Source organism: Indicator indicator, chromosome 21 (assembly GCF_027791375.1).
Source record: "Indicator indicator isolate 239-I01 chromosome 21, UM_Iind_1.1, whole genome shotgun sequence".
NCBI classification, from domain to species: Eukaryota; Metazoa; Chordata; class Aves; order Piciformes; family Indicatoridae; genus Indicator; species Indicator indicator.
Genome location: NC_072030.1, coordinates 8493620 through 8508066, shown reverse-complemented (window position 1 = coordinate 8508066; position 14447 = coordinate 8493620). Strand labels below are relative to the sequence as shown.

At 41.3% G+C, this 14447-nt stretch overlaps 1 protein-coding gene across 1 annotated transcript in view; it reads left to right on the top strand.

The window, feature by feature from the left end:
- The window catches only part of TEAD1 (TEA domain transcription factor 1), a 96009-nt gene that overhangs the window by 51543 nt on the left and 30019 nt on the right, over positions 1-14447 (top strand). The window contains exons 2-4 of the mRNA XM_054390345.1: positions 3577-3641; positions 6463-6525; positions 14342-14353. Coding sequence (XP_054246320.1) covers positions 3577-3641; positions 6463-6525; positions 14342-14353 — 140 coding nt within the window. The remainder of the gene's footprint in view (positions 1-3576; positions 3642-6462; positions 6526-14341; positions 14354-14447) is intronic.

Genomic DNA, 14447 nt, shown 5'->3' with positions numbered 1-14447 from the left:
TCTCCTGCCAGGCAATTTCCTAGATATGTATGACAGGGAAAGAGAAGGAGAGCATCTGTGGAAAAGTATTTCCACAGTTGAGCTATCCTTAGAGGAAAACAGATCTATTTATTAATGAGCTGTTTTCAATCTATGTTTTCTAATGGCAAATTAAAGAAGTTCCTTGACTCTCTGTTTCAGTCTCTTTTCATTCTGAAGAGCAGTAAATTGAGTTCTTGCGATTATTAGACCTTCCATTCTTGAAAATCCTCTCTGGGCCTTACCTGATCAAGACATAAGATCTTTTCTGTTAGTATTAGCCAGAGTTGGTAAAGAAGAGCATGAGTGTTTGGTAGATAACATAAAGGATGTAAACATTTAGTCGGGGCTGTCTAACTTGCATTTGTCAGGCAGCGTTTATGTTTGTGTTTATGGCTTTTTGGTAGTCAAAAAAGGAGATTATGTCTTTTCAGATCATTGTGGCTGAGCAGAGCCCAGCTCGTTTAGTGAGCCTCATGAGGCTACAGTTTTTCCTGCTCTGGCTAAAACTGATGCATGTTTATTTGCTGTGTTGAAAGCATGACTGTAAAGAAAACATGAGGCTGTTGCCTAAGCCCCTTTGCATGGTACCTTGTAGAATTCCTTCTCTCTACCTTAAATTGGATTTTCCCACTGTTGGATCTTCTTGAGCTAGATTCTAGCTAGACTTCACCTTAAGGGGAAGAGATCACTTTGTAAAATAACAGGCTTGTTAGCCATACCCCTGCTGAGCTAGCTAGTGAGAAACCCCATACTAATTCAAGCCAAAACACTTCATGGATGAACTGGGGCTCAACTGGAGACAGCACTTGACTGGTATTTTGAATAATACAGTCTAGACTTTCAGTGCTTGTTGTCCTTTACGAAGCTGCTTTTCCGGTCAAGCAGCTGCCTGGGAATCTGATCGTTCCTTTTAAAATAGATTTTTAGCTTTCTTGACAGGGAAGCAAACTGCGAAACATACACTTTAACTCTTCCTTCCTCACTATGGCTGAGGGCTGCATAGGGCTGCCTTAATGGACAAGTGATGACTGGAGGGACATGTGCTGTGACCACTTATAGATGGAGGAACAGAAGATGGCAATACATCCTTTATGTCACCTTATAGAGTCACTGTCTGCTGATAAGGACAACCTGACAATGCTTTTTGCACCAAGAAAAACTATTCTAGGTGCTCGATGTATGCACATACTTAACGATATGCAAAGAAGGTACTTTCTGGAAAGGAGCCGTTGTGCCATTGAATCAAAATGTGCAGATTTCTTATCATACCAAGTGATGGAAGGCTATGGTGATCTGTGAATCTCACCACACAGCAGAGGGCTGCTCTTGCAGGCTAACACCTCTTCAGGCTCGCCACTGGCAGGTAAAATACAGCTTCTTGGTTTTCTTTTAATTTTTGTGTACCTCTTTGCTGTCTGTTAGCCTAGTACTCACTAAAAGGACACTGCAGAGGCATAAAAATTACCAAGCAAGAATATTTAGGGAAAATCTTCTTCAAAGCACCTTTGGTATGATGTGCCATCATTGGTGTACTTTTTCCTCTCCCTACTCATTGCCATGGCCTCAGGCTCTTGCCCTGTCAGTTCCTTTCCCAAATTATGTGAACTGTAGAATTTTTCCAACAAATGTTAATTAAGAGTAGAGCAGTTCCATTTCTGTCCATACCCAACACCTGCAAGTGAATTTGCAATTCTGTCACTGAGAGGTAGCTGCTATTACTGCATAAGGACATAGGGCGACAGTCACCACTATGAAAATTCACCGTATTTGAAGTGAACTGTTTGGATTATGAGAAAGAACATGAGAAGAGAGAAATACAGAGATTGAGCATTTCCTAGTTTCACCTCATAAATACAAAGGCTCCTGTTCACTGCAAATGGCAAGTAAGAACCCTGAGGCCATGACAAGCTACAGAACTTCTGTCCAACCAAAAGACTTGGTCTTTGCATGAAATTGGGTAACTCGCTGGTCCTCTGCTTACATTGGAAATCCCTCATTTGTGTGCAGAAATATTGCTTGTTTGTGTAGCTGCTCACACACCACTTACCTCTTGAAGTTTGCCTGAAGAGACCTGCTTAAGCCTTACAAACCCCATATCACCATTACAACATTCTGTTGCAGGAAACCTGGCACATGGTCCAGACCAAAACAAAAAAGGAATTGGAGAAAACACAACTCTACTCTGAAGCATGTTGATATTTCATATTCTAGTACCTGTTTTGCAAACAAATCACAGAAGAGAGAGGATCCGTGAGGCATTTGATACAAAGGGAGTAAAAATAAGGTCCATAGAGGAGAGACAGAAGAAAAAAAGGAGGAGACTAAAAGTCTAGTTTGACCAATAGTGTTCATGCAGTCTTCCAGTCAACAAAATGCCCTTCAGTCATAGGCAGGGTATTTTGCAGCTTCCCCTTCTATCCTCCACAACATCAAAACAGGGTTTGAGTCCCTGGCTGATACAATAGGTACAATAACTTTATGCACTCCTCAGCTATGTACTTACGTACTTTTTGCTTTAACCTCCTTGTTTTCGGCTTGCTGCTGAACCAGTCCTTCTCATTTTCTACTCATGGGTGTTTATCTGCTGTGCTGAGTGTGAATAGCTTCATAACATAGGACTTGTTGAGCAAGTATCTTTAAATTATTACAAGTCATGGAGAAATAACATAATGTACAGTGAAAACAAACAGAACACCACATAAAACTGTGTTATCTTATATGTCAACAATATTTAGGAAGGAAATTATTTGGAAAGAAAATGTTCAATCAAGGCAGCATAATGTGAAGAAGAGCCCAATAGCCATTTTAGCAATTTGGAAATACTGTATGTTTCCAAGAGAAATAGAGCTCTGAATAACAAACCACAGTGTTGATCAGCCCCACTGCTGCAGGAACTTAGGCACTGCAGGGTGATCACTCTCCTCTGAAGTTAAGGGTGTGTGATAACCCCCTGAACTGGGACAGAGATTTCTATCAGTGAAGGAGACAGGGTGCTTCCTGGCAGAAAGGATGGATTTTTGCTGTCCTAGTAGAATTAAAACTTGGGGAGGAGCTGATGTAAAACTGTAACACCTGGGTGATTGACACTTCATCTTGGGTGGCACACAACCTTCTCATGAGCAGCTGATCCTGCCAACAGGAGTTTGCATGGGCAAATCTGACTCTGATGCAGTCAGACACAAAACCAGAGGAGCCCAGACTGATGTCAGCCTTCAGCACAGGGGCTTCTCCAGTGAGAGATCAGCCTGGGTGCCACCTGGTCAAGGAGGTGTCTCTTCACCTGCAAACAGCTGCAGGACTTTGGTGGGAAACCACTGAACCTGTAGCCCGCTGCATAGTTTGTATGGCACATAGAGTGTCTGTTACAGAGAGGGAAGAGAGTACTGACAAACAATTAGAAATACTGCTTAATAGTTTGCAAAGGAAAAGTGGAGTAGATGAAATGAAGACATGAGGCTCATATGCATAGAGCTCACATGTTTAAATGTGGTATTTTGATGGTGTTTATGGGTGTGGTGCTGCTTGTCCCTTATCATGAATTTTTCTTTGTTTCAGGTAGGAATGAATTGATAGCCAGATACATCAAACTTAGAACAGGGAAGACACGGACCAGGAAGCAGGTAAAATAACCCAGTGGGAAAGTTTGCATGTCAGTGAGTGACAAAAAAGTGGCATTTTTGGCTGCAGGGACTTTCTGAGCGTCAAGTCTGAGATGATGTAGTGACTTCACTGTTCAGATTAATTAGATACTGTTTAGAAAATATTTAAAACTCTGTTACTTTATGTGGTGCATCATTTCAGTGACAGTTTGAGGACATAGTTTTTATTGACCTTTGTGTATAGGAAGCTATTGTCCCCTGTATTTGGGGAAAAAATATACAAAGTTAAAGCAGAAGTATGAAGCATTTATTTCTCTATAAGGATAGTTACAGGATATCATGATTATATTGAGATGGTGAATAATGGAACTTCTGAAAGTCCAGCCAATTTGCCTGTGTAATAGAGGTTATGATCCTTAGATATGAGAAGTAACTAAATAAAAACTTTTTAGCAAAATTGACTGTAATTATAATTTTAAAACTCTCCTAAGGTACTACAGGCTCCTGGTCTGTGACTGTGGTAAGATTTCATTCATCAGAGTCAGAATAAAACTCTAACCAATCTTAAGTCTTTTTCAGATGGTTATCACATCACTATTACCTTACCTCATATGACTAAATCCTGTAATTTATAATATCCACAGTGATCAGAAGCCTCACAGAAGGCACACTCTGTGTGGTTTATGTGGTACTTAGTAATCTTATACTGTTTCAAAATGCTTTGCAAATTGCAGAGTCCACTCACTCTCTGTAACATCAAGTGCAAGATTCCCCTTCTCTTCAGCCATGTGTGTGACAAAAGGGAAGGCAGCGGCTTGTACACTTGCGTGCTATGCATGTTTTGTAGTGCAGGGAAAGGTGACACTGAGCTGGCACACACAAAGATGGCCTGCTGCCAGCACTTTGAACTGGCTGATATTTTGTCCTGGGTGGTGTCTTTTGTCAGGAAGAAAACCTGTGTACAAGGGATGAAAAAAGACATGAGAAAGGAGAGAAACCACAGCACATAAAGAAGGAACAAACAAAAGATTGGCTAAGAAATATGAAACAAAATCCAAAGTCTCACATTCTACCCTGCTATGCCAAAGCAAGCTCACAAGAGTCAGGAGTTATGATGGGATCTCAAAGTTACATCAGGAGTCAAAATGCAAACCTTGGGGCTAGGTCCTTGCCCAGCATGTGTTGGTAAAGCTGTGGTGATGTTCTACCTCTGCACATGTCCATCCCTCTATAGTGATTCATAAATCACTTTATACTGAGTGTTTAGAGAACTTCGATTGTCATTACTTTTGAGTTTTAACTGAGCAATTAAATGTTACAATTGTGTATCTCGTATAACTTTTAACACCACTAATATCCCACTGAAAACAAAACAAATGAAGATGTGTAAAAACTTGATCTATGTGTTTAACTACAAAATTGCTTAGTAAGCAATAGTATAACTGAATTACTGCAAACTCGTTCCAAAGCTGCTTCCCAAAGAAGTCCCTCAAGGTGGTCTTCAGGGGCTATGCTCATTTATGCAATACTGTTTGCTTCCCTATGAAAAATACAGGCTTTTTGGTACAGTTGTCATGAAATAGTCTTATAGAGGAAGGAAGTCAAGTTTTGTTTCACCTTTTCTTTTGCTTTGTTCTTTTCAGAGAGAACTTGTAGCTAAGGTAGGGAATATGTATACCACCTGATATGGTATGCCCTAGCTCAAACAAGAACAGATTTCTCTTCAGTGGTATTTTTACCATCACTGAAGGTTTTAAACTTTCACAACAAAGGGCTGTAGGATGCTAAGCACTACCATGTGATGATGCTGGGCAGCATCATTAAACCCCCATCATCAATAGCATAGAATTCAGTATATACCCAAGTAGACAGGAAAGTGAACCTGGGACCAGGTCCTTCACTGCAGAGGCAACAACTTCTGACCAATTAGTGGTCTAGTGCAAGACTGGGTTTGCACAAATTTCTTGACAAAATATCATGATAAAGGGCCAAACCTGGAGACTACTCAAGCTGATGTCAAGTTACTGGTCCCCACTTTCATGAGTGTTTTGTGAGCAGACTTGGTGCCAAGATTACTGAGGAAGCCAGCACATGTTCAGGGACCTGTGTTGTGCCAGTATTTTATCATTTGTGCCAGAATTTAAAACATTTCAGTGGGGTCAAAATGCAGCCTGAGGCTCTTCATTGGAGCAGCAGAACAAAATAAACAATGGATAAAACTTCTTGGTGCCAAGTTAGGCTAGTGGCAAGTGGTCAGAGTGGGCATCTGCATCTCCAGCAGATGGGGTAGAAATCCTGTCGACTGCCCACGCAGGAGCGCAGGACCTAGCCACAGATCGGTACCAAAGCACATGGCTGTGTCCAGCTGTGAACTGTGTCTTCTGTCCTGTAGCTGATTGCACAGACTGGTGGGTTACGCTTTTTTTTTTCTTTTTTTTTCTTTCCCCCCCTTAAGTCACTGCAGTGATGACCTGTATTGTTAAGCCTCAGTGCTAAGAGCTTGGTATCTGGCTGGGAATGTGGTATCTTTAACAGCAGAGCTTACTGAAGATGCAAATAACTTCCTTCCCTTGGAAACGTTATTTTTTTCTTTTAAAGAAAAAATTAGACATTTTAAATTTGATTTGCTTTTTGTTTTTCTTTTGTTTGTTTTGTTGTTTTTTTTTTTCCCTATAAACCTGAACAATGTAGGTGTCTAGTCACATACAGGTCTTAGCAAGAAAGAAAGTTCGAGAAATTCAAGCCGCCATTAAGGTACGTTTGGCTTGCCCAGTTGTAGGGGGCTTTTCATCTCCATGGTTACAGGCTTTTCCTTTGTTTCCTCCCTTCCCCTACCCTGCAGGTGTCTAGTCACATTCAGGTTCTTGCCAGAAGGAAATCTCGTGATTTTCATTCCAAGCTGAAGGTATGCGCTTTTCTGCTTTTGGGCTTGTGGTTGCTATGCCTGTCCCTTCCTCCTCCCCGTGGTGATGGGCAAGTGCCTGGTGCTGCCGTGCCTGTAACCTCGTTTTCCTGCATGCGGTAGCTGTCTGTGTCTCTTTGTGTTTAATCTCTGGTTTCTGCACTAGCATCTACATTAAAAACATTATTTTAACACTGTCCAAATGCAAAGTGAACTACTCTTTATAACAGCTCAGCACCTAAACCTGGTTTTTAACCCATTACTCTATTTATTTTTTAACAGTTGAATGCTAAGAGTGTATTTAAATACACGGGGGTTTATGCAGTCGTGTAGAAGTTTTTTATTTTTTGCTTTTTCCAGAGGGGTAGTTGGGGCAGTTGTTTTCCATTTCAAAATGTTTTTTTTTTTTCCCGTGCTTTTGAAACACTATCAAGAATACTTAAAATAGATAATTTATTCCAACTACCAGAGAGCACAACTTACCAAGATTGCTCTGACTATAAGGTGTTTCTAGAGTACAATCTAGAATCACCTAAGTTATGTACTCTTTGCAAGATTCCCTGATTTTTTAATTTTTTTTTTCTCCAAGTAAAATATTGACATTTAATCTTTGGAGAGTCTCAGTCCGAGTCCTGCTCAGGAAATATTAAGCATGTTTGCTTAATCTGACATGATGAATTGTACATGTCCACGTTTTCCCTGCTTCCCATAAAATATATTCTAAGGCTAAAAAGAAACTCTTGGAAATGCTTAATAGGGGTTTCTTGGATTGCTTGGGTTTTTTTCAAGTTTTCCAGCAGTGATCTTGGAACCCTTATTGTTTTCACATTATTTAAAAGTGGAAGAGGGAGTTCTGCAGTTTTTGCTGTTGATTTTTTTTCTTTTCTTTTTAATGAAAAATGAAGGAACTTGTAAATCTTTTACTTCCCTCCTTTTTTTTATCTTTCCCCTTCCCCCCAGTTTAGAACAAATCACATTTTTGTTCTAGCTAAAAAACAATAACTGTTTCAGAAAGTAATTTCACAATGCTAAGGGGTGAGCACTGCAGATGCTTACCACAATCCTGGAACTGCAGCATATAAATAACAGCCTGGCTTTGTAACAGGCCTCCTTGACAGAAGCACTGGGTTTTTCGTCCGCAGTGGGCAGCATGCTGGCAAGCTTGATGGCTGTTGGTGGCTGGCTTTTTAGCTGCACTGGCTGAGCAGTTGGGGTTTGTAAGGAACAACTAAGACAACTTAAACATACTGCTTTTTAACCGAAGGTGCAATAATACAGAGATATGTAGCATTTTAAGCTTAAATTGTCAATCCTTGATGCCTAAGATTAAGTAAATAGGTGGCCTTACTTTCAGAGGTGCTCAGCACCAGCAGCTCTCAGGAACTTTTATAGGACTGGTGAGCACTCAGGATTACAAAAATCAGGAAGCCCACTTAGATATTAAATTACAGGCTTAGAAGCCTGACAAAAATATTTGATTGACTGTTAAGAAATATTTCCCTTTCTGAATGCCCCAAATAGCTTAAAATGTGAAGAGAATTACAAAACAAAAATTTTTTGTAGGTACTGCACCTGCTGTCTGATTTTTATTAAAGCTTTCCAAGGAAGAAAGAAGATAGCCAAACACTAAATATATTTGAGACCTCTAGCCTAGATTTGCAGTAAACAGAGATCCAGAGGGATTTTTCCTTTAAAAAGTCACCTAAAAAAATAGAAGATCTGATAGGGTAACATTTATAAGGACTTCAGACCTTGCTGCTCCTTCCCACCCATCAATGTGTTGCAGCTCCTCCGTAGCTGAGGAGCTGCCATTTTGGTGCAAGGAATTGATTGCTTTAGGAAGAGTCCCCCACCAACACGCCCCTGATGCTCAGAAAGGGCATTTGCTTCTACTCTGTACTGATGACATATTGAGGACAGAATGCACACTGATGACAGATGTTTGCCAGCACCTGTCCTTGCTGCCCTCCAGGCATCACTGATGACAAAAGCTGCCCCAGACCTTCCCTTGCAGGTCTTGCTGGCCAGTGAGTCCTGGGTTGTTGCTCCTGGATCTTCACGCTGTCCCCAGGATTTAGCTCCACCAGGAGCCCTGACAGGACCCTGGTGGCTCCTCCACAACCTTCAGCCTAAAGGGGTGCCTAGAAATCATAGAATCAGTCAGGGTTGGAAGAGACCACAAGGATCATCTAGTTCCAACCCCCCTGCCACGGACACTAGATCAGGCTGGCCAGAGCCTCATCCACCTCCAGGGATGGGGCCACAACCACCTCCCTGGACAACCCATTCCAGGCTCTCACCACTCTCATGGTGAAGAACTTCTTCCTCGCGTCCAGTCTGAATAGCAGAGGATCCAGGCTCTATCCATCTACCTCCCCTTTTTCTTGCCATTTTTGGTCTCAGTGAACACAGTGCCATGGAATGGTATCTGCCCACCTTGCACAGATCCTTTTGGGAGAGGTGGCAGCCTCCCGCAGACCTTTTTCTCTCCTCATGGAAGATATGAAACCTTGACACAAGAAGGTGCTACCTTTATGAGAAAAGAGAGCCCTCATATTTTTTGGCTGCAGTTATTCCCTGGAAGTGGAAGAAGCCACTGGTCTTGGGCCCAAGATGGAACATGGCCTCCTTGAGATATTTTGTTAGGCCTAATGCTCATTTCTCTTACTATTCCTCTATTGAACTGTCTCTATGGTTGAATGTCCTTTCACTTATGTGAAAGGAGAGCAAAGTGAATACATTTTGGCATCTGAGAGTGCCCGTTGTTTCACTGGGGGCCATTTTGGCAGCAGCCTGGGCTGAAGATAATGGACTTCTCAGGAAGATCATGGGCTCTCCTTCCCCTGGAGTGGGTGCTGCTCACATTTCTTGGTGAAGGGGTGACTAAGAAGAAGATAGCCAAGGAAAGCACTGCTTTTGATACAACCCACTCTTGTGGTTTTGAGCTTGCACTTGCAATTACTCTTTAAAACCTGTGATTGGTGGCATCCTGGGAGGCAGTTATTACATAAAAAACCCCACATGCCTCTGTTGTCAAGTTTGCTACCTATGGCACGAGGGGAAAGCACTCTGTGTATTAATGCAGAGGTCCTTCCTGGCAGTCTGTAGCTATGAGTTCAATCAGCTCTGACCTGAGGCCATCTCCATCTCCCATGGTTCTTTTTCTTTCCCACCAGACATCCTCTCTGTGCACCTCCATGCACAAATAACTCTTCTTCATTAAGTACCTGCTTGGGTATATTTTATACCAAGAAATCTCTGTCTTACCTTAGTCTGAATTCTGCTCATGACAAGGAGAGGATAAGGGCAAATCTTCTAGTGCTTATTTTTTGCAAAAAATCCAAATGGATGGAAGGATTTCAGAGTAACCTGCACCCATAGCATGGGATAGAGCATTACTGAAGCTTATGAATAAGCCAAAATCCCACCTGCATTCCATAAAGTCTGCTTGGTCCAGCAAAGTCCCTTTTCTTTGATGATAAATGCCTGCAGTCACTCTGGATGGATGGATCCTTAGCCTGCAAGAAATAAAAGTTTTGCCTGTAAATACTGTTGCTGCATTTCAAGAGCATCAGTAAAGAATGTCCCATCAGCCCTACCAGGGATGTTACACATTTTAATTCATTTTACAGCAGGAAAATATTCTTGGGTTAGGTATTTCTGTCTCAGTTGTCTAAAGCGGTTGAAGTCTTTCTGAAGTTAGAGAAATTTCACCTCATGAAAATTGAAAGGCTGTGCTAAAGCTGTCCTTGGAGTCAGATCTGAAAGGCAGTTCCCCTTTGTGACATTTCCTCTCATGCAGAGATTGGAGGAGGCAAAGCAGAGCTTTTATGATCTAGCATCGTGTTTCCATGTCAAATACAGCAGTCCATAGTGTTAGGTTGCAGCACTTCCCGCCTTTGCACTGACAGGGAGCCAAAGTCTCCTCTGTCCATTCAGGAGAAAAGATAGATTGGAAGTTGTGCATAAGTAGAGAGTACAGGTCTTCACAGCAGGAATCTATCTTAGACTTTCATTCCAGGTATTTTTTCTCAGTGCAAGATTAATTAGAGACAAAAAGAAACATTAAAATACCTACAGTTCATATGTATTACATGTTTTAAATCCATTGTTCTACATTCTGCATTGAGGGATAAAAAGAAAATATTGTTGTCAATTATAAAATGCTAAAGATAGCTCTATACTTTTTAAATGAACAATAATAAAAGCCTTGAAAAATTCCCTTTGATGTGAATGGAGTCTTCAGCATTCTGAAATACAATAAGATGGATTAATTGCTACTCATTAGGCAGCAAGTTGGGACAGCTTTGAATGCGCATTCTCTTCTTGGCATTAGCTATTGCCTGGCTGAAATAGCCAGCTTTTGTATTTACTCCTGTCTTCTCTAATAATAAGCAAATTGGAGATCAGGGCTAGAAACACTGAAGTGCTCTCTATCTTTTGTCCACAACAATTGTATATTTTCATGATTTGTTTATCTTTTTTGAGCTACAGCTAATTATTGCAAAGGTTATTTAAATCAATATGAGATCTGAACAGAAATAACATCTGCAAAAATGCTTATTAGGAATCTATTTTATGTCAGTGTAACTGTAATATCCATTTTGTGAGCAAATTGTTGTTCCTTCTCCTACATAATTTTTTTTTTCCTTGCAAGAAAAGTTCTGTATTTTAAATATTGGTAGAGGTTTCAGGGCTTCTCGAATTAATACTGTGTTCTGTTGTGCTTATTTCTCCTCATATTGTCTTAGATTTTATTTTTTTTCCCATATAGTAATAGATAACATGGTATTCAGAGCCCTATGTATTATTCTAGGATAACAGCTTCTTTTTTTGCTGTAGGACTTGTTTGAACTGATTGATTGAATTATTCTTCTGTTTATGTTGGATTAAAAGAAAGTCAAGCACAAATCCTTTTGTGCTTGTCATGTGGAACTCTTGTTTCATGTTGTGCTTTTATAGATACTAAGATTTAAAATTGGATGATACTGGGAAATTATTATTGTCTATTTTAACTATGTATTTTGCATTCCAAAACTAATGGGTGTAAAGTGAACCTCGAGGGCCTGATTCATTAAAAGTTCTATTGCATTAGACTCTTAGCATTTGCGCCTTCCAAAAGCTAAGTGTTTGCTACTGCTGCCGGAAGCAGTCAGCTAAAACATGAGGCAAATCCTGATCTCCATTACAGTGATGATATTTTAGGGATTTAGTGGAACTTGACCAGACTTCCACTGATTGTACTCTAAATCCACCTTAGTAACATTCATTACTAACTACATACCACAGCACAGAAGACTTATAAAAAAGGAAGGGGAAGGCAACAGTCGTAAGAGCGCGGTCTGTTGCTTACTACAGCGTCATTCCTGGGCAGTAGCAATCCCATCAGAGCTCATAAATTAAATAGGGTCAAGCCAGGTCAGGGCCACATGGGACCTATCCAAGGAATACCTTAAACTCCAGTAGGATTTAATGATTCAGTAGGAGATTCTGTCCCCACAAGCTTCTGCTGAACCTCAACACGGAACTCTGCAGCACGCTGGGCCAAAGTTTTATTTTATGTACATCAGCATAAACCTTATTGACTTGAAAGGATTTATCTCAGCTTTGCACAGCAGCAGAAGTGAGAGGAAAAACAAACTCTTTCTGTTTTGGACAAGATAGGAAATCAAAGTCTTAACTATTTGTGGTCATTAGAAATCCCACAACGTTCCTGTTTAGAGTAGAAGGGTTAACCCACTTGTCCTGGCCCAATTCCAACCCGGGTAATTACTGTAATCTGCCTGTTTAAATTACCCCTGCCGTTTTAATTGGATATATTTACTTTTCTTGCTGCCTAAACTGTGATGTAATACTATTGTGTGTTATTAATCAGTTACCAAGTTTCACCCCAGAAGCAGCCTTATTGTAGTGATAGGTAGAAAGACTCATTCCCTCCTGGTTAAAATCGCTCTCCACTACACTACAATGTCACAACCCCCCAACACATATTTGGCTTTTTAAAGTGACAGACGAGCTAATACATCAATTTAAATAAATGGCTTTTAAATGTAGTTTTTCCCCATTTGTTTTTGAAGACTATTAAGTCTGCCTGATTGTAGAAACATAGGCCAACACCTTGCAGCTCTCCAAAATGTTCCTGGAGCTGAAGATGCTCTTTTTCCAATGAAAGTCAGGACCTCTTATGTTTTTGTATTTGATTTTGAATTTGTTTTCTTTCATATTCATATGTGAAGTTTCAGTTAGTTCGAGAAAAACTAATCTTTCAATTATGCAGTTTCCTAAGCCTACAAAAGAGGAAACCTCCTACTGCTCTGTGTTGGCCTGTATCTATTGACCTTCAGCAGAGCTGGCAGCTTTGTCACCATTGGGAAACTTTGTTGGAGTCATTGAAACTCTCCAAGGCTAGCCCTGTCGCAAGGCTGGAAACTTTAGATGGCTAATGCAAAGCAAGATGAATTTGTTGCTCATGCAGCTCCCAAGTATGGACTTTTATATCCCTAGCAAAGCTTTTACTTGTAAATTCTCCTTTAGTTTAGATCTACCTGAAGGCCATTATAGCAGCAGAACAGTACAAGTTTGGGAACTTGACAGGAGCACAGGCACTGGCTGCACTTTCATGTGGTGGACCTGGCATGGCTGTTTGCATCCAGGAGGCAGTGCAGGAGAGGAGGCTATAGTGCCACAGCAGTTCTGGAGAATTACAAGGTAGCCACAAAAACAGTGCTTACGAAGTTTTGGAAGTTACAAGGAACCAGAGACACACATCTCTTGAATCATGGTATCAGCTCCCTGTATGTTTTGATTTAGTTATGTGTCAGGAGACTGCAGGTGAGACTTGCATGGCTTGGAATTTCCAAGACAGCTGACTTAACAAAAAAGAGGGGGGGAAGGCACAGAAAAGTCTCAGGAGATTGGCATCTCCATGTCACTTAAGGACAACTCCTCATTCTCATATTTTCATGATGGAGAGTCCTTCTTAGTGTGTGGGAGTGTAGAGGGGTTGGTTTCTGGAGAGCTGCATGAATCTCTGGATGCTGCCACCTCTTAACACCCACCAAAGCATTTTTCAGCCCAGTGGTCTGCAGACATCCAAACGCAGCCAGTAAAACATGCCATGCAGAAACCTCTGTATTCCTTCCTGTGATGGGGCAGGCAGAGAATGCCAGTAGCAGACAGAGCCAGAGCTGACTTCCAGCTCTTGCTTGGTGCTACAAGTTGAAGAAATGATCACATTTTGCTCATGCCCTGATGAATATGTGCGCTCCCACCCGCCACGCAGCAGCAGGACAGAAGCTGTTCTGTAAGGCTTAGACAGGTCAGCCATCAGGGTCCAGTGCTGCTGCACAGGAGGCAGTGCAGGTGAGTCTGCAGGCATTGATGCTGCAGCAGGCAGCACCACAGCAGGTTTCACTTCAGGCTCGTATCCTGCTCTCATCCTGCAAGGTGCTGCAGGAGCAGCTACTCCCCTGCTCCACCTGCCGCTCTCCTGGGCTACGTCCCATAGAGGCGCACCCACAGGGGCTCCTTTGACAGCTCAGGGAAACAAGCTCGACAACAGTCCCTTCATTCAGTATCTGCAGCTTTCACACAGGGAGCTGGGAGTTACTAACCCCCAGTGTTTTGTTGTTAGGTTTTGATACTTTCTTTTTGCTTTTAATGAATCAGTCCCTAGGTGAAAATAATGCATTTGTTTTGAGCTGATATTTAATGCTGAGCAAACTGCTCTTCCTTTGTCTCTTACTATTTTGTTCATATTTTGCTAAAAATGTACTGTTCTACACAAGCATTTTAATAAACTGTTTGTTGTTGTATCCAGGTAACAAGCATGGTAAGTATTTTAACTAAACCAAGTATTATGTACCTTAGCTGTGCTTGGCAGAATTTTTGGCTAGCTTTTCCTGTACTCTCAGCCTGTGCTGTTT